This window comes from Lichenostomus cassidix, chromosome 23, assembly GCF_008360975.1.
Source record: "Lichenostomus cassidix isolate B80296 chromosome 23, HeHo_3.0, whole genome shotgun sequence".
Classification (NCBI taxonomy): domain Eukaryota; kingdom Metazoa; phylum Chordata; class Aves; order Passeriformes; family Meliphagidae; genus Lichenostomus; species Lichenostomus cassidix.
In genome coordinates, this window is record NC_139503.1 from 6,849,044 (window position 1) to 6,873,154 (window position 24,111).

The 24,111-nt window shown below is 43.0% G+C and overlaps 1 protein-coding gene and 1 long non-coding RNA gene across 3 annotated transcripts in view; one reads left to right on the forward strand and one right to left on the reverse strand.

The window, feature by feature from the left end:
• RLF (RLF zinc finger) overlaps positions 1-8,777 on the reverse strand; it is a 58,437-nt gene extending 49,660 nt beyond the window's left edge. Inside the window, exons 1-2 of one of the 2 annotated variants that reach the window (XM_085081389.1) lie at positions 8,588-8,777; positions 3,560-3,714 (exon numbers count right to left, since the gene is read on the reverse strand). In XM_085081389.1, the coding sequence (XP_084937515.1) occupies positions 3,560-3,714; positions 8,588-8,740 (308 nt within the window). In that variant the 5' untranslated portion in view covers positions 8,741-8,777. Of the gene's footprint in view, positions 1-3,559; positions 3,715-8,587 lie in introns of those variants that run through there. The other variant, XM_085081390.1, reaches the window with a different exon arrangement.
• A 78-nt stretch (positions 8,778-8,855) lies between these two features.
• On the forward strand, positions 8,856-12,795 carry LOC146427930 (uncharacterized). The gene is made up of 3 exons (XR_014856312.1): positions 8,856-9,818; positions 10,197-12,129; positions 12,654-12,795. It is a non-coding gene; the product is annotated as an uncharacterized LOC146427930 (long non-coding RNA).
• The last annotated feature ends 11,316 nt before the right edge of the window (positions 12,796-24,111 follow it).

Sequence of the window (24,111 nt, forward strand, 5' to 3'; positions counted from 1 at the left end):
ACAACCATGTCCCTGAAATCCCATTTCCCTCTTTATTGTAATGCAGCTAAATGGAGTTTACATGTCATTGGCTAGGCCACAAATCAAAATACCAGGACCGTGCCATGAAGCCAAGCCTTTCTAACTCTACCAGTACCACCACAATGCCTACCTACACAAAACTCAATTCCAAACTTTAATCACAACTTTTGCAAATAAACTGTAATGGGTACAGAATGTTTACATTATTAGAAAAAGAATTATTCATCTGAAACTCTCAACTTCAAAATATCCTTTAAAAAAAGGTGTCCTAGATTTGAATTTATTTTGGAACAAGTAACTCTAGGCAAAAACCAACATATTATTTGCATACAATTTGTCTGTAATCACTTTATACCTCATTCACATAAAAATTTTTCATTAAATTTTAAAAGCTTTCAGAACCATGTTCATCTTTAGATTGTATTAGAACACTTTCCCTATCCTAGTCTTCTTAGAGACACAAAGATGACTAATTATACATTGGATGATCAACAGGAATCACTCACTTGTTGCCAGGAATTATTCTGTGCTTATTAAGAGTTGAATTAGCTCTTTATGATAGATAGCAGAGTGGTAAATGCCAGCTAGTGAATCAAACTGCAACAGGCTGAGAACTGCTTTATTAGACAAACAGCCAAGTGTAACATGGCCCTGCTGACAGAGTGCTGTGGCAAAAAAGCACACTCTCTCTTCCAGGAAGCGTCTGCTAGACTCCATAGGTACAACCAACAGGTGAGATAGAGCTCCAAGCTTGAGGCAGACTGGTGCACTGGTTCAATCCAGTTTTGCTACTTATACCAGACAGCATTCAAATCTCCTTTCTCTTTTTATGGCTGAAAAAAACCCCCAACATATAAACACCTTCTCAAAGCTGTAGAAATGGTAAACTCCCTTTCGGTTCACTGCCATCACAGCACACAGAAGAAAATGGAAAGCAGTCAAATCCTAGTCACTGGCAAACACAATGTGACTTATGACCAAATATTTCTTCTTTTTAATCTATTAACCTTAGAATCATATAAACCATTTTCAGATGGAAGTAAAATTTTCATACTGATGGTAACATGACACCTTCCCCCTCACAGCAGCCTCAGAAATAAAGCACTCACAGAAGCCTGAGTGAGTAACCAGAGCCAAGGGTCTCCTGAGATGCACAAGGATAGCCGGCTGTCAGTGAAAGACATCTCTGATATGGCTAATTGTTCATCAATTCTTCTACAGAGGCAACACCTTTGAAACAGTAATACTGGGGTGTGTGGGGAATGCATTGTGCTTTGGGGCTGTGGGAATAACTTGTCCAAATTCCACTTAAGCAAAGCAGGTAAGTCACTTCATGGCCATGGCCAAAAAGAACATTCCTGTTTCCGCCCCACACCCACACACACCCCCAATCGTTTGTCACATCTGTAATCTACAAGAGCAACCACTCCAAGCTTTCCTTTTGCTTCCTAAGGTTAGACAGTGGACCAACAATATCTCACACTGCATGAGCAACGTTTCTTACGGGAGGCACAGTCCCTACATCATGTCAGCCATACTGTGAACGCACAAAGGACCTCAGCAGGCAGCAGGGAAGACCACAGTATACTGAGTTTTGCTGTTATTAGCTCACCCTGCTGAAAAGGATGTCAGGAGGAGGAAGTTCTTTTCCTTTTCTCCAGAAGGAATGTTGGAAGGGAAGGAGGATTTCAACAGGAAGCAGTGCACTTCTGCTTTGAAACAGAGTTCGCTCATTTCAGTTCCAATCAAGGTTGAAGTCTCAAAACACAGTGTGTATGACAGCTGTGGGTAACCCAACTGTTTCACCAAAAATCATAATTACATGAGAACAGTATGCTTTCATGTCCCTAACTAGGATGACATCTTCCTCCTTCATGGAACCTCAATTTTTATCTTTAATTCCCTGATCTATCTTTTCTTTCACTCCCTTGTAAACCTATGAAAAACGTGGGAGAGTTAATTCAGGTTAGTTCATTTACCTCACCCTATCTTCAACCTCATTCCTTGTATTTCTCATTCTCATTCTTTACCCTTTCAAATGTAAATATTACAAGAAAGAGGAGATTCCAGCCAGTCAGCTTTCTACTGTCCTCTAACACCAGGTTTTCTGAATACACAAGCTACAACAAACTTCTCACACTAACAGTTGGAAGAAGCCACATTAGCAAAAGCAGAATATTCTGAAATTTCTCCACAAAAGAAAAATTTCCACAGTGGAAAAGTACACAGAAAACACTCCAAGTAGAGATGTCCTGCACACAAACGCTAAAAGACAAACTTTTAAAATAATGTAAGTAAGAAACAACAAAATACACAACCCAATTAATGATAATATGACAAAGACAAAAATAGTCTATTCTTAAGGAGACAGTCTGCAAAAGCAATAAAGATATTTTGCCAAAAATGTGTATTATGTACCAGGTAAATGATTTAGCAGTTAAAGTCTTAGGTTTAGTAAGAAGTTAAGCTTCTCCTGATTTCACATTTTCAAAAAACCCAAGAACACTCCTAGTTCACATATTTCTCACCATTAAAAAGCAAAATAATTCAAGGCATCATTTGGAGATATCTGGCTCTGAGCTGTTCATTTATATTGCAAGTCAGATCATTACAAATAAAACATTTGACCAAGGAGTTCACTGCTAAAGTCCTTAAAGAGAATGCCTGAGTTCAGACCACAAAGCAAGCAGAAGTCTGATAACAAAAAAACCCCAAAACCCAAAATCTCACAGAATCACTTTTATTCTGTGATGGTCTTCATATTCAAGGTTCTAGATCTTCACCCTCCCTCCTCAAATGAGACCTCACTAGCAAGGAATGACCAGCACATCACCTTATCCTTCTCAGGTATACTCCAGTGCACATGAAAGCCCTCAGGCTACACTCCATTACAAAAAGCTGCTTTGCACTTGAGACAGACTTTGAGAAACTGCAAGTTACCCCAACTCAGCTGATGGACTGTAAAATGGTTCTCTATTCTGTTTCAGGAATTGCTGTGCTTTAAGTCATGTCTAGTCTGCTGTGCAATCTTATAGCACAACTTGGACTGTCGTGAACACAAACCAGCTTGTCCTTCACAGCAAAAGACACGTTCAGAATGCCCCTGCACTAAAGGGGACAGGATACACAAAGCTGCAGCTGCAGGGCAAGGGATACAGGTTTATTAATCCATGTGCAAAGGTCTTATATTGAAGCTTCTGTTAAACGAGCACTACACTTAGCTTCTTTTACAGAAAATAATACTTGCAGAATTTTTAAAGCAAGAACAGAAAGAATGGAACCTTCCTAATACCTACATGATTATCCAAATACAGAAGAACAAGGCCTTAGAACTTGCCCACATTAATTAATTAAATGCACAAATACATTTTTGTGGTATGATTAAAAATGTACTGAAGACATTTACCAGATTATAAATTGCAAATACAGTTGTCAAATTAAGCAATAAACTATTTCAACAGCTTGCCCTTTAATTTATAAAGTGCACTTATGTTTTAAACAAAAAAAAAAAAAATTAATATACCAACTTAAAACTTACAGCACTAGCCTGCCAAGTACCAAAAGAACATCTTCACATTCTGTAGTCAAGTAAGGTCTTGCATTAGCAAAGCTTTGGATGGAGATTCGATACACTTCCAAAAAAGGTAAAATATGTTCCGATGCACCCCGACTGCCAGCATACTGGAGCAGTGTCTGAAACAAAATGAGTTATCATTAGAAATTCTTATAATACACTTCTGCTTAAAAACAAATATCTATATACAATATCAAACCCATAGAGTAGAATAATTCTGGAAGTGAGAAATTTCTACTCCGAAGGAGAATTTAAAGTGGCAGCTTTTCACCTCAACAAAAGTTCTCCCTTTTATTGAAATATATTTTTATTTACTTTATTTACTTTACTGTCCTCTAACACCAGGTTTTCTGAATACACAAGCTACAACAAACTTCTCACACTAAGAGTTTGAAGAAATGATATTAGTAGCTTTTCACCTCAACAAAAATTCTACCTTTTATTGAAATATATTGTTATTTACTTTATTATTTTGATAATGTTATCAGAATTTCTACTGGGCAGAAAGCTAGATGCAAAGCTAGAAACGTGAACTATTAAGTAGAAAATTCAGGGAGAAGTCCTACACTTAGCTCCTTTTGTTCAACTACCATGGAGACAGAACTACGTATGTAACACTGGAATCTTTATAACTAGTGAGAATGACGAAAAAATAAGAAAAAACTCAAGATTAAGAACATTACTACAGGTGAAGTATTTTAAAAGGTACATGCATTACCCATACAGCAAACATGAAGTCACCAGAAAGGGATACAAACCCCAGATCAGATCATTACATAGGCATTTTTCAAATGCAAAATTACCCCAGATTTTACTCCTTGACCATAGCAATCCCACATTACTTGGGCACAGCACTAAAGCAGCAATATAAAATCGAGACAGTTTTAAGAGAAATCACATCAACACAGGGACAATATTAGTGTCTCCCAACCTTATTAAAACTCTACCATGCTATTAAAACATTACCATGCTATGCTCTGACAGGCTATCAAGTACATTTGGACAGCAAGTAGGACATTGAGCTGAGGATACCTTAGCTCTACTAACAGCTTGTTCTACAAATAATAGCCCTTCCCTGAACACCTTCCTACACCTCCAGAGAAGTAATGCTGGTATTCTTACCAGTTCCCTCTCCCATGTGGTACCCTCTCTAGACCAAACAAGGTACCAATCTTGATTAAAACCAGCTGTAAAGAAAAGAAAACCAATGGGAAAAAAAAGTTCAGAGTGCTTCACCCTGCCATTCAAAACAAGTCAAATTGTCCTACAAGGACGGTGAGGCTGTACCAGTTTTCCAATCACTTCAAGTAGGGACTCAGACACAACAAACTTATTTTAACACCTTAAAAAAACCCCACACAATCATATCAATTGGTGAATGGAAGGAGGACATTACTGAACAAACCCTACTACAAGCTTGCTAAAACCAAATGCAGTCATAATAATGACCAAAAACTTCTAAGACAAAACCTACCTTCCATCACAGCAAGAAAAAAGTGGCCGGTATCCAATGTTATGTCAGTGATATAACTATACTATACTAGTCCTAGCCTAAAACCAATGCAGATGTTAATTAGGCTTGCAGAATCATGTGTTATAATTAAGAAAAAGAAATCTATAAAAAAATACCATCTAAGAATCAGTAATTCAGTGCTTTGTGGAGTGTTCTCCAACAATTCAGTAACAGAACTTCTGGGTGAATGAAAGTTACAAACTTTCCAAAAACCCCACATAATATTAATAGTTATAAAGACATAAGGGGGCGGGGGGGCAGGGGAGGGAAATAGGAAGTTTGCAGAAATCATCCTTAAGCACAGCACAAAGATCATTAGCTGCAGTAGTAAATGGCAAGTAATACCAGTGTTCAAGCTTATTTAACAGATTAATGATTTTATAATAGAACTCAAATCATATATCACTTTGTAGTATTAAATCACATTCAAAGACTGTCAAGCTGCAATTCCCAGATAGTCAACTGATGACTATCACAAATCAGCTGTTTAGTAAAGCCAGCAGTAACACTACCATTATAGTGATAATTATAGTGACTTCAGAAACTATTGTTATAGTGACTACAGAAACAGATCAAACACACCAATCCCCGCACTCTTCTACAAATACATCCATTAAAACCAATCTATTTAAAAAGCCAAATTTAGTACTCAATTATTTTGACAGACACTTTGATCATGAACTACCTAGTCTGTGTAGACCATAAAACACAGCAAAATATTTTCTAAGATTAAATAAATTCTCTAGTAAACACTGCACCCTTGCTCAAGTGCAATCCGAGCACCAGGATTGAGGTCTTAAAGCTAACATTAGGAATTCACTGAGTAACCTTTTATGAGAAACTTCTTGTCAAATACATAAACAATGGTTTCAGAGTCTCACGTTCTGCAGTGATGGAACACCAGCTTAGCTGCACTTCCTCAGAAGCCTAATTTTTCCAGTCAGACCAAATCTAAAGACAAAGATCTCAAAGTTTACTGACCTGTTATTACAGCTTTGAGCCTCTGTTTAAGAAAAACACTTCCTCCTGTTCTTAACCATGTCTGATTGCAATCAACAATTCTCAATGTACCACCTTCAAAAATTTCAGAAAGCCAACAGCAGCTGGGCATTGACAGATGGGATGCTTTGATGTTTACAACCTCTGCTTCACTGATAACTTTTCTTCCTATTTACGACAGCAGAGACTCAAACATCCCCCTCAGTCATTTTCCTTGACTGTTTGGGTACATATTGAGCTTCTCAAAAGACATGTTTTTCCCAAGGTGAATGTGCAAAGCATTCATGCCTGTACAATATAAAGTTGCAGTCAACCCATTACTTAGGCTTCAACAGTTTCTCTGTTTTGTTATCCTGGACAACAGTCCTATTTACCTGCTTGAAAACAGGGATCTTCAAGGAAATTGTGCCATGCAGCATCCCTCCCCACAAGAACACCTGGAAATCTGCACAGAGCAGCACAAGTAGTACATGTCGTAAAACAGCATTCAGACAGCTCAAAGTATAGGAAAGTTACTATTTTGGTTCACAGTTTACGTGACAGCCATGGTAATTTCCCCAGCAAAACAATGCACAGTTCAGGCCCCTGCCTCAGCTGTACTCACAGGTTAGCAAACCTAAAACTTTGCAGCTCTCCTTATGTCAGCTGCTTCCCAAAATCAAACTTAATCCCAGATAAATTCAGCATCTTTCTAGGCACATTCTGCTGCAGCTTAATAAACTTATGACAAGGTATCAGTGGTACCCTCCAAGTAATCATGACAAAATTAAGTTGAGCTCCCTAAATTTTACTTGTGGGCAGACCTTAAGTAATTTAAGTAATCACAAACATCCCCTGTCAGGAGAAACTCAGACATAAAATTACATCCTACCCACAGTGGTCTGAATGCACAATTGTATCATAAAATCATCCTGTGTTGAAGCTGCTGCAGGACAGACCAGCAGCTCCACGTCTCCCATTGCATCTCCTGCAATACGGGCATGACAATCCGAAATGTCCTAGACTGATGGCAGCTCAAAAACAATCTTTTCCATTTTTATCTGTGCTATCACAATATTTAAAAATCAGACTTCAATAACAACACAAGGACCTAGAGGGATACAGCTTTTGTGGGACACAGTTTGAGGGTTTTTTATTGTTGTTTGCTTTTATTTTTAGGTAGCAGAACTCTTTCACCAAACAAGTATCTCTAAAGCTTCTTCTGTACCAAACTAATCTGGGAAACTGGATGTGTACACACACTGATCATCTTGACAACCACTATTAAGTGTTAGCTGAATATTTGCATCGATGTTCTGACACAATGTACACCATTGGAAACAATTTCAGCAAAACCTAAACATGGAAAGAGTCACACTTAGTAGTACGCTCCATGTCAATGCAAGGTCACAGATCTTCACCATATACTGAACTTGGGACAAACACAGCAGTATTCAGCAGCACCCCCCGGTTTGAGAAGAAAGAGTTTTGAAGCCCACTAAATACACTTATTCTGTTATTTCACTAAGTGATGAGCCAAATATCCTCCCAGAATGGTATGGCAAAGCCCACAACCTGTGGATGCAAAATGGAAGACTGTGAAGGGTAACACCACTTAAACATAATTTTTAACACATCAGCAAGCTTTTTTCTCTGATTTTGCCACTCACCAGCCAAATACTATAGCTTTATCAGGTAAGGTGTCATAAACTAACTTAGAAAGCAGATTTTTTTATTTTTTTTACTTTAAAACCCACAATCTCTTCAGACTCAACAGTGACAACTCTCCAACCCAGAAACGTAACAACAATTTTTCAACCTTAGAGCTCGCAGTAAATTATGCTGTGAGGGTAGCAAAAACTAATCAATCATTGGAATAATTTACTTAAGAATGAGTTATCTTCATCACTGTGGCTTCAACCAAGATCAGTTCTTCTTCTGGAACTTAGGGCCTCTATTCTGAAATTAGTGATCTTTCTCTGGGTTGCATAAAGCAAATATTCAAAACAAGATATCCAAACCACAGCTCATTCAGTGACTTAAGGGCACTAGAGGTCCTTAAAGGCAAGCAAGCACTCCTTACACCACCCCACGGCAAATCTCAAAGAAGACGGAATACAGAGATTTGCTCCTGAGACAAGTGACACACAGACAACCAGAGGCCTCGGAACCGAGCCAAGAATGCACAGACAAAATGCGGTGCAGCCCGCCTGCCCTAGAGACCCACCCGAGGGCCACAGGATGACCCAGTTCGAAACGATGCCAATGCCTTGGCCGGTCGGGCCCGGCTAGGGGCTGGCGGCGCAGAGCCCACGGGGAGCCTGCGGCAGGGCGTGCAGGGCCCCGCTCGGCACCCGGGCACGGTGCCCCGAGCCCTGCGCACCTCCAGCTTCAGACGAGCGAGAGTCCAGGACGGCAGTCCCAAGCCTGCCCATGCTGCATAATCGCTGCCCGCACCCGGCCTGCAGCCAGCGCCGCGGCCCGCCACGCCCGGCTCCTACCTGGCAGAAGCCCCGGCAGTAGGCTCGGGACGAGGCCTCCGACACCTCCTGCTCACGCAGCTCTGCCTGCAGCTGCCAGAGACGGGCGCGGAGCGCCGGCACCACCCGCGGCACCTCCGGCCGCGCCGCCGCCTCGGCCTCTGCGTCCGCCATCTGCACCCGGCCCTACTGCGCGTAGGCACCGGTCACGTGACCCGGCACTGACCTCATCGGCCCGGGACGGGATCACGTGACAGCCGCACGTGACGTATCGCGAGCCGCGCGAGCCGCTAGTCGGGGCAGGGAGCGGACCCGCCCTCTCGAGCTGTCCAGCGTGACGGGACGATGGCGCGCGTGGCCCTCAGCGCAGAGGGGGCGGGGCTGGTGCTTGCTGCAGCCGCTCCTCCCGGCCCGCGGGAACAGCTATGCGCGGGTGGGCGGCGGTGGGCTCCGACAGTTCGGGAGAAGGGCCTCGGGACGGGCTGGGAGTTCAGCCCCCTCTGTGATAAAGGTGACTGCAGGGCTAGGGGACTTGAAAGATAATGGACGCCATCCAGAATCAATTTAACTCAGATTGCCATTATTTTAATCTCCCGTTCATCAGCACGTTGTTGAAAACAGAACGTTCGTTTCTGAAGGACAGCCCTAGAGAGGCTGTCGCCCTGACACGGGAACGGGGAGAATAGTAAAGAGCTTTTAACAAAAATTTGCAGCATATCTGGTGACATGAGATGCTGGGCCCATGGACTGGAACGCAGTGTCCTCTGGGTGAAAAGTTGATCTGCTGGGGTAAAAAAATGAGCAGGAGCAGCAGCAGAGATTATGAAATCTCACAGAAAGTGATCCGTGCCAGTCAGTCTTGCTTATACCCTGTGAAAGAGAATACCGGAAAGCCACACAGTGGAGGCTGAAACGGTGTGTTTGCCCGGAGCTCCAAGGTCAGAAATCTGTTGAAAGGCATTTTGCCTGCCTTCATTTGTATTAGGAATGAGGGGAAGTGAAGCCCTTCTTTTTCTGAAGAGAAAAAGCAAACATCAGAAATTGCAATCAAAGGATTTTCCTTCGGTTCTAGTCTTGGTAGCTAAAAGGTGTGCCAGTTGCTTTTTTAGTTTGGGAATTTAGGTAAGGGTGGCCCCTTGCTTATTTATGAGCACCTGGTTGGGGTTTCTGCCCTCCAGTGAAGAATGATAAGAATCTCCATTTCCCTTTTCATACTCTGACTTGCTAGGTATGAACAGTGGGAGGGAAGCAGGTCTTGGCCATGTGGTAAGAATTACCTGGGTTTCTCCACCGTACTCTGTAAGGCAAATGAAGAGAGGAATGGCAAAATCAGGAAGACCTGGGGTGAATTGAAGGGAATCATCTAGGATGCTTTCCCTAGCTGTATACATGATGTATGACTTCAGCTCACAGCTTTGTGGTACAGAGCAAGTGGAGTCCTTTTGGACATTTGGAGAGATGTGTGAAAACTAAGAGATGGGTTACAAATAGCAGAACTATCCTCCTGAAGATTTAAAGCCAATGGAGGCTTTAAGAGGTGTCCTGGGAAGGACAGAAGAGACGTGAAGTAAGACCTTGGAGCATAGATCTGCCTCTAAGCTTTTGCACATCCCTATTACTCTCCTGCAAGTCAAATGGTTCAGAAGTTTTCAAGCTGGGAGAGGGCATTTCCAATACTAGTCTAGGTTGCATGATAGGGTAAATAGCAGTAATATCTGTAAGTACGAGAAATCTGCTGGGGAGGGCTCTTGTTCAATCTCCAGAATGAACCCATCTCCTTTTCCAAAATCTGGGCAAGTTCCCTCCTTGCACAATAAGGGGCCTTGATGATAAGGAAAAACTTTTTAAACATGAGGATGGCCAAGGGGTGGAGTGCTAAAAAACTTTTTGGGGTGTCCTCATGGCAGATCCACAGAGCCAACAAAAAGTGAGTAGGACACCCGGCCAGCTGGTAGAGCTGGCTGGCTTGTGATGGCCCAAGGATCCCTGGGTAGTGTTAGTCCCTGTTTGTTTCTCACTGTGCTCAAGAGGGAGCCTCATCAGCCTGGCAGACACATTTGACGGAGCACATTGGACTCTGTTAAGTGTAGGCCACCATCACAAGCTGCCAGGCCCTCTGCATGCCAGCAGCTCCCCTGCCCATCACCACCAGGTTCTGGCAGAGAGCAACCAACTGTGTGATCCTGCAGCACAGATATCACATGGAACAGCTGCAGTGAAGAGCTGACCTGGGAGCCAGTATGTGTGGCTTTGGACCTCATCTATCTTCCAGTAGCTATTAGGAACAGAAAGGGGAGGACAAATCCTTGTAAATAGGCCTCTTTTCCATCCCTGCTCTCTGGTGCCTTTAACCTCCTCTCCTCTGCCCAGCTGGGTCCTGCTCCCTCCTGAAAGGTGGCAGGGGCAGGGGCAGGGGCTTCTATTGAACTGGGGCCCTGGCAGGACCTGGGTCAGGGGCCGGACTGGGGCAGGACAAGGGGAAAGGGGCTTGGCAGCCCTCCCGTGCCCAGCAGGGCCTGGCACTGGTACATGGATGGGAAAAAGGGGGCTGTGAGGATGGCTGGAGGCAACGATTGGGCATTGCAGGAAGGGCTATGGCTGTTGACACATTGGAATATACTTCTGTGCGTGGACTGGCTGGGGCTGGGAACCAGCTCCTTTCCAAACTGGGAACCTGTCAGAGGTGGGAACTCCCAGGGATCCATACTGGGAGCAGTTTAGTGTCTCCCTAAGTGTTCTGGATGACGATGTTGAAAATGATATAACTTTCATAATCTATTTTTTCCTAATTAATGGTTTAAATTAACTTTTAAATTAATTCTTTAAATTAGTTGTAAGCAGTGTATTAATCAAATTATGCTTAACCATTGTAAGTGGTTAAGCAGTGTAGTTTTCCACTTCAGAGTTTGTTTCACAGACTGTTATTGTTAGAGCTTGATTATTAGATCACTGAAACTTTGAGTTTGTAGCTGAAACTAACTCTGGTAAGCTTCAGTTAATAAAGCCTGAGGGAGTTAAAAGCTTGACATTTGGGATCCAAAACGTATGGCCCTCCAAGGACATGTTGGAGTAACCAGAAGATAAAGAAGAGACTAACAAAGACAATCCAACATGTGCTGATGTTTTGCCAGAAAGCAGGGTCAGCACAAAAGACAACTACACCAACTTTAAGGAATAAGTGTAATTTACTGTAGAGGAAATTTTCAAAGAATTACAAAGGATAAGCTAAGTAATGCAACTAATCATTACTGCAAAAGGTTGCCTGTAGTGATTAAGAAAGATACATCACCACCTACCCTAATATTTTACCATCAGCCTGTCACAGGATGGCTGCAGGATCATGGCCATGACTCCCTGGAGGTCTTAAATTTTGTGCGAGCAGAACCAGGGGCAGCCTAAGTAGGCCATTTAGGCCACAGTAGTAAGACAAATGCAAGTTATGCTGACAGGACAAGAGCAAGTCATGCTGACAGGGCAGGAGCCCAAGGACAGAGTGCCCTTGAAGCTTTTGGGGAAAGTACCGCGAAAAGTACCGTTGGAAACTTGTTGAAAAGAATGAGGAGGTGTCCTAGGTTGCAATATAGATGTAGTTAAGTATTCTAGTACCACCAGCTGTGGGCCGTTAGCTGCTATCACCTGCTAATGACCCACTCCGGATGACAGGCAATGGGCCATCCGTTAGCTGTTACCAGCTGCTAATGACCCACCCCGCATGACAGGCAATGGGCCATCAGGGACCCACCGTGTGACTCATGGACTTATCTCATCCCATTGTGGGATGCTCTGCCCAGGAGGGAGGAGCCAGGTGTTCCCACCTGGATATAACCTGGCCCTGGAACTGCCTGAGCTAGCCCTGTCTACTGGGTTCCCAGAGGACAAGAGCTACCACTGGACCTTCAGCTGGAGACTAGACCTTCACAGGATCACTGCTTCAACTGGACTACTTCAGTTGGACTGCTACTACCACCCTAACAGGGTGTTAGGTTGTATCTGACTTTGTCAGTGCTTTTCCTTGTATTATTTCACTTATTTTTAATTTCAATCTTGACTTGTTATCTCCCACTGGTTTGTTTTCAAACTAACACAGGAGGTATCCTGAAATAGCAAGAGTGGAATGCGAATTGTAACTTTTGTATTTAGCCAATGAAATAGGGCCTAGTATGCTTAAGCAATTGTAACAATATATAAACCACGCTTGCGGTAAAATAAACTGAAGCTTGCTTATCACCCATATTGGGTCGGTGATCTTGCTTCCCCTCGTTGCATCAGCCAGATCTGCACATCAGCTGGGGAGCTCTGGTCACAGCAAAGGATTTGGAGAACCACTCCTGGTAACTGGGAAATCCTAGGTGGTGTACTTGCCCATAGGCGAGGCCTTCAATTTCTCTGTGAGAGGGCCCAGTTTTTTTTTATATTACTGAATAAACAAGCTAATGTAACTTCTTGTGCAGAAACATCTGGCTTCATGCTTCTCTTGGGTTCCTCTCAAAGCCTGGCGTGGGCTAAAGGAGGAGCCAAGGGAGTTGGCTTTGACCATATACCTTCAAACAAGGTGAGGTATGTGTTTTCATGGCCTTGTCTGGCTTCTAAATATGGAAAGGAAAATACATTCTTCTTCTAATCCCCTCTTCTCAAAATTTTTGAAAAATTAAAATCTTGGTTTCTTTCTGCTATAAGGCTTATTGATGAGGTGTTGTAATTAATACTGCAACTAATACTGGCCTGGTCTCAAATCAAATTATCCTCTTAAACAAAGGAGTTCATTATTAGCCCATGCATGCTTTGTTTACATACCAGGATCTTGAATCTGCACAAGAGGGAGGGTGAGTCAGCCAGGCATCCATCCCAGACATGCATCCCTATTCCTGGTGGTCTGGGCTATACTTGGGCACTGCCTCAGGGCAAAGCAACATCTCAGTATTGCCGCTGAAGGAATCACAGAGATTCTGAACTGGATCCATCATCACTCACCCATAGATTTCAGATCCTGGTAAAGCAGATTAACACCTTTTACATTATGCCACTCAGCCTAAAATTATTAAATGAAGTTGTTACCAAGCTCTTGTTCTCAAAAATTCTCAGGAGAAGAATTACCTTACTTGTCTATTTCTTTTTGCATGTGAAGACTGTGTGTTCCATGACTGGTTTATCATGGGCTTTAGTGTTATTTTCTATTACAATCCACACCGAAATGTGGCTCTTACAGTGCAGCTCTTTTTCAGCAAGTTCTCCCTTCTCTTCACTAGAGGGCAGCCCATAACCCCAGATCAGCAACTACCAGCCTGATAACATTAAAGCAAAATAAAGTTCTTATTAGAACAGTAGAGTTTTAGACTGCTAAATCAGGGACCAGTTAAAAGTAGAATTATTTCTGGTCCAGTACTGCTGTTACCAGAAGTTTCCCTGGAACCTGATAACAGCTCCTGTCAGTGAGTGAATTCAGTGGGTGTGAGCTCCTGCCCTGGGCTAGAACTCAGAACAAGACTGAGTTCTGAGTCGTAGATGTTTGTCTGCATCCAGTCTGCAATTGCTAACAGCTTCATGACCAAGTCAAGGAGCCTCAGTGTACAAGTGTTTGATTCCTGTATTCCTGACTGGAATAACCTAAGCAATGAAGTGTGCTTTCAGGAAAATAATTTACTAAAACTAGTTATTTTGTATTCTCCAAAGGAAAACATTTTAAAAAAGTAATGTTTTTTTAAATATACAAAGACAACAAAATTTAAATTGCTATTTTCTTGTTTGAGAAAATTAACTCTTCAGAGAAGTATTACATCTTTAGTAGTGTTCTGTGCAATTCTTACACGATCTGTTTTCACACAAGAAAAGTAACCAAGTAACAACTGGTCTTGAAGCCATAAGCTGCCAGCTCATTACCTTTTTTTTTCTCAGCAAAATAAGGCCTTATGCTGCATGCACTATGCTTTATTGTAAAAGATTATAACATTTCATTTCAGAAAAATTTCATTTCTTGTGGGTAATGGACAAGGTGCAGACAAGACAAGAGATGCTCACATCAAGAACTAAGACTGTCCTCCACATGTCTGATGATTTTCCCAAAATTTGGAAACAAAGAGGCTTCTTCCAGAAGCTTCTGCTCACTGAAAGAGACAATTTAATAAAACAGAAAATTGCTAGCACTTGTACTATGCACAATACTAATCAAAGTTTCAATACCTGTTTAATGTCTCACTAATTCTTCACCATTTCCTTATTTCAGAACTGGGGAAAGGCTGTAGCAGCAGGTATATTACCCTATGTAAGGTAATATGTTTTCTGAAGTTTTTAAGAGATACTAAATGCATTCTAAGGAACCCATTCCTTATGTTCAGAATTTACTACTTTTAGTCTGAAAATAACAAACAGGGAAACTTCATTCCACAAAGCTGAAAATTTCTCAGCTTCCTATTCTGTAATTTGCAGGAGGAGTATGAAGGAGCAATTGCTAGGAAAAAGAATTCACACTAAGTACTTTACACTTGCATTTGTAACATCGCGACGAGAGGGAAACTCACAGCGGTCTCAATATGAGATATAAAGTAAGCTCCATTTTATTTCACCAAACGAGAGACTTATATACTGTTACAGATCTTACCAATTATAGTTACACACACACCTGCAGTCTGTTCTCACACATTCAGGGATCCTCCTGTTAACTCCCTTATTCTTTTCTCATAACACTTCTGACTCCCTAATCTTTCTCATTACATTCTTCCCACAGAACATTCTCAGGTAAACAAGCCACTGTAGCTTGTTGGAATTTTACTGAGGCCTGAGAATGCTGAGGCCCTGCTCAGGTTTATTCAGTTAGCACAAGTTTTGCTGGAAAACTGCGTTTTCCAACACATTTGTCAGAGAAACAAAGAACAATGAAAATTACAACAAACTTTATCTTGAAAACAGGACAATATGAAATTAGAAGGTTGCAGTTATGATCACAGAATCATAAAATGGTTTGGGCTGGGAGGGACCTTAAAGGTCATCTTGTTCCAACTGCCTGCATGGGCAATGTGAGAAGTGGGTGATATTTTGCTGAAGCCAGAAGGTTACTAAGTTAAATAATGAAAGGTATTGGTTCTATGTATTGTTGCGTTTGGTTTGGATTTGTTCTGGTGGGTTTGTTGGCTGTTGCTGTGAGCTGGGAGAGGGGCAGGGTTGAAGATTTGACTGAGAGGGAGGTCACATGATGGGAGGTGACAAAAAGTAGGCGATCAGGAGAGAATGTAAGTTCCCAATGGGATCCCAGCCAATGGGAAAGGGGACAGGGACCACCCCAGCCGGGACAGGGTATAAAGTGCAGCCATTGGTTGAAGGGAGTGTGTGCGCTCCGCTCTCGAGGCGGGAAACACACACCCAACTCAGCTGACTCGTAACTGATAAACAGTTTACTTTTGCTTCCATGAGTTTGTCCTTATTAAGATTGTATCCAAAAAGTTAGTTCATTTCTAACAATCTCCAAGACTCGTCCTGGATACTTGACCTCTGACCCTGCGAGGTAGGACAACAGGAGGAGGGGAAGGCAAGTCCTGCTGATTTCAGCAGCCCCGACCTGCTGCCTTGCCCTGTGAGGGCTGCAGGTGAGACCCAGACAGGGGACTCTCAAAGCAAAAGAGAGGAGAGAAAAGGCAGAGAAAGGACAGAGTTCACGCCCGCCTTAGTAACACGTGTGCACAGGACCCAGGTAAGAAAATTGGCTGTTAAGTACTACCTGGGTGATTGGGAGAAGCAGGACTGAGTGTGTGTGTTTGAGACGCAGAATTGCCTGTGAGGCTAGTGTGGAGTCCTTCTACCTGAAGTTCTGTTATCCCATGAGGGGTGCAGCCAGCAAAGGGATGAAGCAAGTGGTTTTTGAGAAGAAGGCATCCTGCAGGGAGTGTTAGGAAATGGGCAACAGCTGCAGTAGGAAGGCCGAAAGGAGTGCAGAGAGACATAAGAGCTCCACTCTGAGCATACCTCCAAACAGTCCGTTAGGGAGGATGCTCAGGAACCGGGGACAAGAGGAGCTGGCTTGTACCCAGGGGAAGGATCAGGGAAAAATGATCCATTATTGTATATTCGAATGGACAAAGGAACCTATTGGGCCAGACTCATTGTACTGGCCAAGGTATGGGTCATTGGACGAATGGATATGTCAGGCACTACATGTGTATGTGAATATGAAAGTACCTCTTAAGACAGAAGAAGGGGATTATGCTGCATGCTGGGGAAAATACTCATCTATATTCATGACCAAGAGCTTAAGGGAGCTAAAAGGGGAGAGAGAGGGGAAAATGGGATCCCATAAATCACCGTCCCCCTCCCTATGTGCCTGACAGGGGACTGAGTGGTTTAAATTCAGAGGAAGAAGCAGCAGAGCAGCAAGGGGATGATAATGGCAGGGCTGGTTCCCCTAAAATGCTGGATTTGTATGGTGGGGCTCATCCCCACAAAACGGCAGGCTCGTGTAGTGGGGCCAGTTTTAATGAGACAATAAAATCTCAAAGCAGGACAGGTGAGCTGTCACTGAGGAGTAGGACTACAGATCCAGCACAATGAAAGAGGGATGTCCAAAATTTCCCCTTCTCCCTTTCAAGTACTACCTTGGATGCTAACACAAATATTTCCATGTTTCCCCTGCGGGAGGTACCTATGCATGGAGCACAAGCAGGGGTAGGGTTTGAAAATGTACCCTTGAACAGTATTGAAGTAAGGGGATTTAAAAGGGAAATAAGTCATATACTAGAGGACCCCTTGGGGCTAGCATAACAACTGGATCAATTCCTAGGCCCAAATATTTATACCTGGGAGGAAATGCAATCTATTTTAGGAATTCTATTTACCCCAGAGGACAGACAAATGATAAGAATCACACGAATTAGAATATGGGAGAGAGAAAATCCACCCGATGTTCAAGAGGGAATACCTGGTGAATGAAAATTCCTCCTTGAAAGACCTAATTGGAATCAGAATACAATCAAAGGAAGGAGTAAAATGTCAGATTATAGAAGATTAGTGATAAGGGAAATTAGGGAGGCAGCACCAAAAGGACAACATTTTGAAAAGGCATTTGGAAATAAACAGCAGCAAGATGAGCCACCCTCTGGTTACAAAGGCTCAGGAAGAATGTGCAGCAGTACTCTGGAATAGATCTTGAAAGTCCTGCAGGCCGAGAACTATTAAAAGTAAATTTTGTTACCAAAGCATAGCCAGATGTAAGGAAGAAATTAGGGAAAAGTAGAGTGATAAAGATTTAAGTGAATTGTTCAAGTGTCAGGGTCTGGTCTGTCTTAACAGCTGGTTTGTCTTAACAGACCTATGAAAGTCTTTGAAGATAGATAAGAGGAAGTATTTTGCTGATGCTGCAAGAAAGCAAGCAGCTGGCCAGAGAAAACCAGATATTGCCCAAAAGTAGGAGATGACTTGTTGGCCAAAGAAAACAGGAAACATTGCCCAAAAGTAGGAAATTCCTTGCTGGCCAAGGAATACAGGAAATATTGCCCAAAATTAGTAAACTGCATATACCAATCATATAGTGCGTGCTTAGCTTGTGTTAATCACCTATAACCAATTATATAATCACATGGCACGTGTACAAACCATGTGTAGAAGTTCCGTGTCGCGTGTACGGAAGGTAAAAAGCTTTAAAAGAAGCACTGCTGAAGAATAAAGTTGGATGACTTTCTGCATCACATTGGTGTTATGTCATTCCTGTCTGGCATGGATTAATAAACCCTGACATTCAAGGAAGCTCAAAAAGTTTATTTTAGAAGGGATGATAAAAACCAGAAAAATAAGACCAAGTTAATTGTGGCCACTATAGAACAAGTACTAAAACAGCAAAATGGAAATGAGGTGGGGAGAGGTAGCAGAGTGCCCAGGAGAAACCTTCAGCCTAAGGTTAGGGGACCTCAGGGAAGAGGACAGCGGATGACCACCTATAGTAGTACGGCAGCCCGAGGCTGCCGATCCCGAGTCCCAATGCCCAGTGGTCAATCCCGTACAAGCGGATGCCGCTGATGACACCATCTCATGGGGCTCGGAGGAGGCCGAGCTTTGAGCCGTACTCTCCCTCCCACCAAAAGTTTGTGTCAAGTTGATTTGTTCAAAGTTTGCTGTACCCTCCCCGTCCCCTCCCCTGTTGCCGCCCAGTTCCCTGAATGTTCTGTTGCTACCCTGCCCCCATTGGTTAAGTGTACTCCCCACCCCAGTTGTTCTTGATTTGCTCCCCCTGTTGTCCCTCAAAGTGTCCCCGAGCCCGGTTGGTTCCGCCCCTGCATTCCCGCCCCGGGAAACCCCGTGGCGCCCTTCAAAACATTGTGTCCCTCACTTGCTCGAGGCTGCTCGGTTCAGCAACCCCGTTGCTAGGAGACCCCTCTGCACTCCCTGCCGGAAGCGTCTCCCCCGAGCTGCCTGGAGAGGTTGAAGCGACGAGTCTCCCCTGCTCCTCGCTGCTTGCTAACCCGACAATAAAGACGCCTTGCACCCTCTCCACCGCCTGGGACTGGTTTAATCTCAAGGGGCTCTCGGACTGATTCGCCTAGCTGCGCGGCAGGCGCTGGCCTCTGTGCCAGGGTCTCTTCACCCATAGGGCGACCCTGGGACTGACTGCAACCGCCGCCTGGGCAGAGCCTAGGAGAACTGGGACCGCTAGCCCGGAGAGCCGGTAGGGTCCAGCTCGGCCCGACCAGAGCTCCCGAAGCCCATTGGGGGCAAGGCAAACCAGCTGGCGAGAACCATACCTTATTAACCACCTGGCAGACAGGTCCCAAGAAATGTTTCTATTGTGGAAAAGTGGGACATTTTCAAAGAGAGTGCCCAGAACTACATAGGTTAAAACCTTCCAAATGATGGAATCAGGAGCTTATGTACAAGATTAGGGGAGTCAGGGACTCTATTTTTTTGGGGTCCAAAATGAAGAGCCATTTGGGGTCCATGAAGAGTCCTTGATAAATTTAAAATTAGGAGCCCAAGAAGAAGAATATGTGTTTATGGTTGATTCAGGAGCTGAGAGATCAAGTTTAATTAAAATCCCCCGTGGGTGTGTAAAAGGGACCAAACAAACTAGAATAATTGGAGTGCAAGGGGAGGGATTCCATGCCCCCATAGTAGAACAAGTGAAGGTTTTGGGAAATGGTAAAGAAATAACATCTAGTTTTGTAGCAATACCAGAGGCTGGCACTAACCTGTTGGGGGGAGATCTACAAGTGCAATTGGGGATTGGTGTAATTCCAAAGGAAGATAGAATGGTGGTAAAACTATTTAAATTGACTATAGAAGATGAGAGGGAAATAAATCCGGTGGTATGGGTGGCTAAAGATAATGGAGGGGGGCTGAATATCTCTCCTCTGGAAGTAAAATTGAAGGAAGGGAGCCAACCCATCTGGGGCAAACAGTACCCCATATCTCAGGAAGGAGGGGATTACAGAATACAACTGAAGAACCTTTAAAGGACTGATTATTAGAACCCTGCATGTCCCATTATAATACCTCTATCATACGTGTCAGGAAACCAGAAGGGACATACAGATTTGTTCAAGATTTGAGGGAATAAATAAACTTGGACAAGTATGCCACCCAGTAGTCCCTAATCCGTATACTTTACTAAGCAAGATTTCCCATAATCATATGTGGTTCAGTGTAATTGACTTGAAAGATGAATTTTGGACATGTCTTATAGCAGAAAACAGCAGAGATTTATTTGCCTTTGCATAGGAAGACCCCACTACTGGGAGCAAGCAGCGGTTATGGTAGACCTCTTTACCCCAGGGATTTACAGGGTCTCCAAATTTGTTTGGGCAAATTCTAGAACAGGTGCTTGAAGAGTTTAATCTAAATCCAGAGGCAAAGTCATTACAATATGTAGATGATCTGTTAATATCAGGGGAAAGGAAAGAAGAAGTTCGAGACGTCACAATTAGGCTATTGAACTTTTTGGGGAAAAAAGGATTGAGAGTATCTAAGAATAAATTACAATTTGTGGAGAAAGAGGTAAAATATCTTGGGCGTCTGAAAATTAAAGGGCAGAGGAGGATAACCACGGAATGTATTTCTGGTATTGTTGCTATGTATCTTCCTAAAACCAAATGAGAAATAAGAAAATTCTTAGCTTTGCTTGGATATTGTCATCTATGGATTGAGATTTATACCCAGCATGTAAAGCTTTTGTATGAAAAACTACAAGAGGAGAGGGAAAAAGTCAAGTGGGACAGGAATGAGGAACAGCAATTTGAAAAATTAAAAAAGAAATTAATTCAAGCACCTGTTGTAGCACTGCCCTCCTTAGAAAAACCTTTTTATCTGTTTGTTAATGTGAAAGAGGGGACAGCTTATGGAATTCTAACCCTACTGTGTGGAGGGCAGAAGAGACCTGTGGCATACCTTTCAAAAATGTTAGATCCAGTATCATGAGGATGGCCCACCTGTGTCCACGTTATAGCTGATACTGCTTTATTAGTAGAAGAGAGCAGAAAATTAACTTTGAAGGGTACTTTTTAATTGTAGCTACTCCGCATACAGTCAGGACAATTTTAAACCAAAAATCTGGGAGGTGGCTGACAGATTCTAGAACTTTAAAATGTGAAACTATTTTAATGGAGAAGGAGGATTTGACATTAATCACAGATAAAAGTTTAAACACCTCTCAATTTCTATATGGAAAGGCAGGAGTAAAAATCCCTGCACATAACTGCATGGACATCATTGAATATCAAACAAAGGTTAGAGAAGACCTGCAAGAAACTCCCTTAGTTGAAGGAAATTGAAGCTTTATTGATGGATCATCTCCGTTTATAAATGGGAAATGCTATTAATGGTTATGCTATTGTGGATGGTGAGGAAAGCAGTTTGCTAGAAAAAGGAAGGTTACCTAATAACTGGTCAGCTCAGACATGTGAATTATATGTCTCAAAGTGAGCCCTGGAACTACTTAGAGCAAAAAGGGGAACTATATATACAGATTCTAAATATGCTTTTGGGGTAATACATACCTTTGGAAAAATATGGAAGGAATGTGGACTAATTTCTTCCAGAGGGAAGGAGTTAGTGCATGAACAACTGGTCTCGAAAGTCCTAGAAACTCTGGAATTACCCGAAGAGATTGCAGTGTTTCATATAATGGGACAGCAGAAAGGAGGAACTTTAGAAATAAAGGGGAACCATCTAGCTGACAGACTAGCTAAAAAGGCTGCAGGGGAGGAGGAAACAAAGATGTTAGCACTAGTGCCTGGTAGAAAGGCAGAGGAGGTAAAACTCCTGGTGTTTACAAAGGAAGAAGAGGAACAGTTACAAAAAGGGGGAGGTGAAAAAGATCAGGAAGGCAAATGGCTTTGACCAGATGGGAGACTAATAGTGAATAAAGTAATTGCTAGAGAAATTTTAATTAGACTACATCAGGAAACACATAAGCTTTATGTGATGAGTTTCTAAGAACCTATGGTTGTATGGGAATCTACACAATAGCTAAACATTCTTTCCACCCTGGAAACAATCTTGACTAAAGGAGAAATACAATCTGCTGTGGTTGAATATTGTCGGGGTTTGACCCTGACTAAACACCAGGCACCTCGACTCTCTCCTGCTGCAGACATGTAGGAGAGGGGAAAGGAAAAAAAACTGTAAAAACACACACCAATCTCATGAGTTAAATGAGATTTACACTGGTAGGAGGACCCACGAAAGAAAGGGCAGACAGGCTCCAAACTTAAAGTTGCAAAGTGATTTAATTACCTAACGGAGGATAAATGCGAGGCAAAAATAAACTTTTCATACACTATTGTGTTCACTCACCCTCCTCCCTCTTACGAACCCATTTTTATTCACCCCCTTTCCTCTTTTTAACCAACAAGCTCGGGTAGGGGGCAGGGTGTGGGGTATTTTCTCAGTCCATAGAGCAGGTCCATAAATCTATTCATCACCACAATTCTTCTACAGATACTCTTTATCTCTACTTATCTTTCAATACTCTTTATCTCTACTTATCTACTCTCTCTCTCCAGAGAGTTTCTCTGCTCTCACCCCCTCCCTCTAAAGGAGCAATCTCTCTGCTCACCCCCTCTTCCCTCTTTCCAAACAAACAATACAGGCAGGGGACAGGGTAAGGGGTTTTTTCTCTGGTCAGTCCATAAGGGAGTGGGGTCCTCTACTTAGTCACGGGGTCCCTCCCACGAGACACAGTCCTCTGGGAACTTTTTTGGTGTGGGTCCAATCTCACGAGCAACATCCCGCCCAAATTCTGCTGCAACATGAGTTGTTTTGTCCATAAGTTGCAGACTCTCCTGAGCTGAGGCCAGGCTGCTTCCATCCCAGGAGCAAGGCCTTTCTCTCCTTTGCCAGGCCTTTGCAGTTTTAACTCTTTAGATGAGACTCCCACTGGTTCACAGTCTTTTCCAGGCATCCACCTGCTCCTCTGGCGTGGGCTGTGGGTGGATTTCTGCATTCTTGTGGACTCCATGGGCTGCAGGGGGACCTCCTGCTCCCCCCTGATGGTCTTCAGCGCAGCTAGCAGAGCGTTTTCAGCTTCGGCACCTGGAGCACCTCCTCCCCCACATTCTTCACTGACCTTGGTATCTCCATGTTGTTCTCCCTTCACATATTTTTACTTCAACCTCCTCCCCTCTAACTACAAAGAAGCACATGCCTACCTTGTTTTGAATTTTTCTTAAATATGTTTTCACAGAGGCATAACCAGCACCTCTAATTAGCCCAGACTTGGCCGGCAGCATGTCCATCACCTTCAGAGCCATCAGAGATTGGCTCTGCTGGACTTGATGAAAAAACTTCCAGAACTTGCACTCAGGACACACAGGAGCCATCTTTGTGCCACTCCACACCCCTCGGACACTTCCTCAGGCCTACCACAACAGCTTCTGAGGGGTCCAAATTTGTCCTAGATGTTAAAAATACTTTACTGATGCTTTGGGCCAATCAAAACCACCACAAATATGGAACACTTAATGTCGTTATATGCTTAATGGATGCATAATCTGTCAAAGAGTAAACAGAAAACTAACGAGAAAACACTCTAGTGGGAGAAGAGCCCAAGCCCCCAGATCCTTCCAAAATATACAAATAGACTGAATTCCCCAAAATACAGCAATGGAAATACCTTATTGTAATAGTTGATCACCTCTCCCACTGAGTAGAAGCCTTTCATACCTCAAACACAACTACCTTAAATGTGGCTAAGATCCTATTAGAACAAACAATCCTCAGATGTGGAATAATCAAAAGGATGGATGCAGATAAGGGGACACTCATTACTTTAAATATTTTACATTCTATATGTGTGGCATTAGATATAAATTGGGAATTTCATACCCTGTGGCACCCTCAAAGCTCTGGATGTGTGGGGAGAATCAATGCTATTCTTAAGAACCATGTTACCAAATTAATGATTGAAACGAGATTATCATGGATTAAATGTTTAACTGCAGTACTATTATGGATTAGAACTGCTCCAAGAAAGGATACAGGACTTCCTCTCTATGAAGCATTATTTGGGCTACCTTATCTGGGAAGGGAGGAGGGGTTGCTATTTGCAAGGACGCCTGCTGCTGAATTCCTTTGTG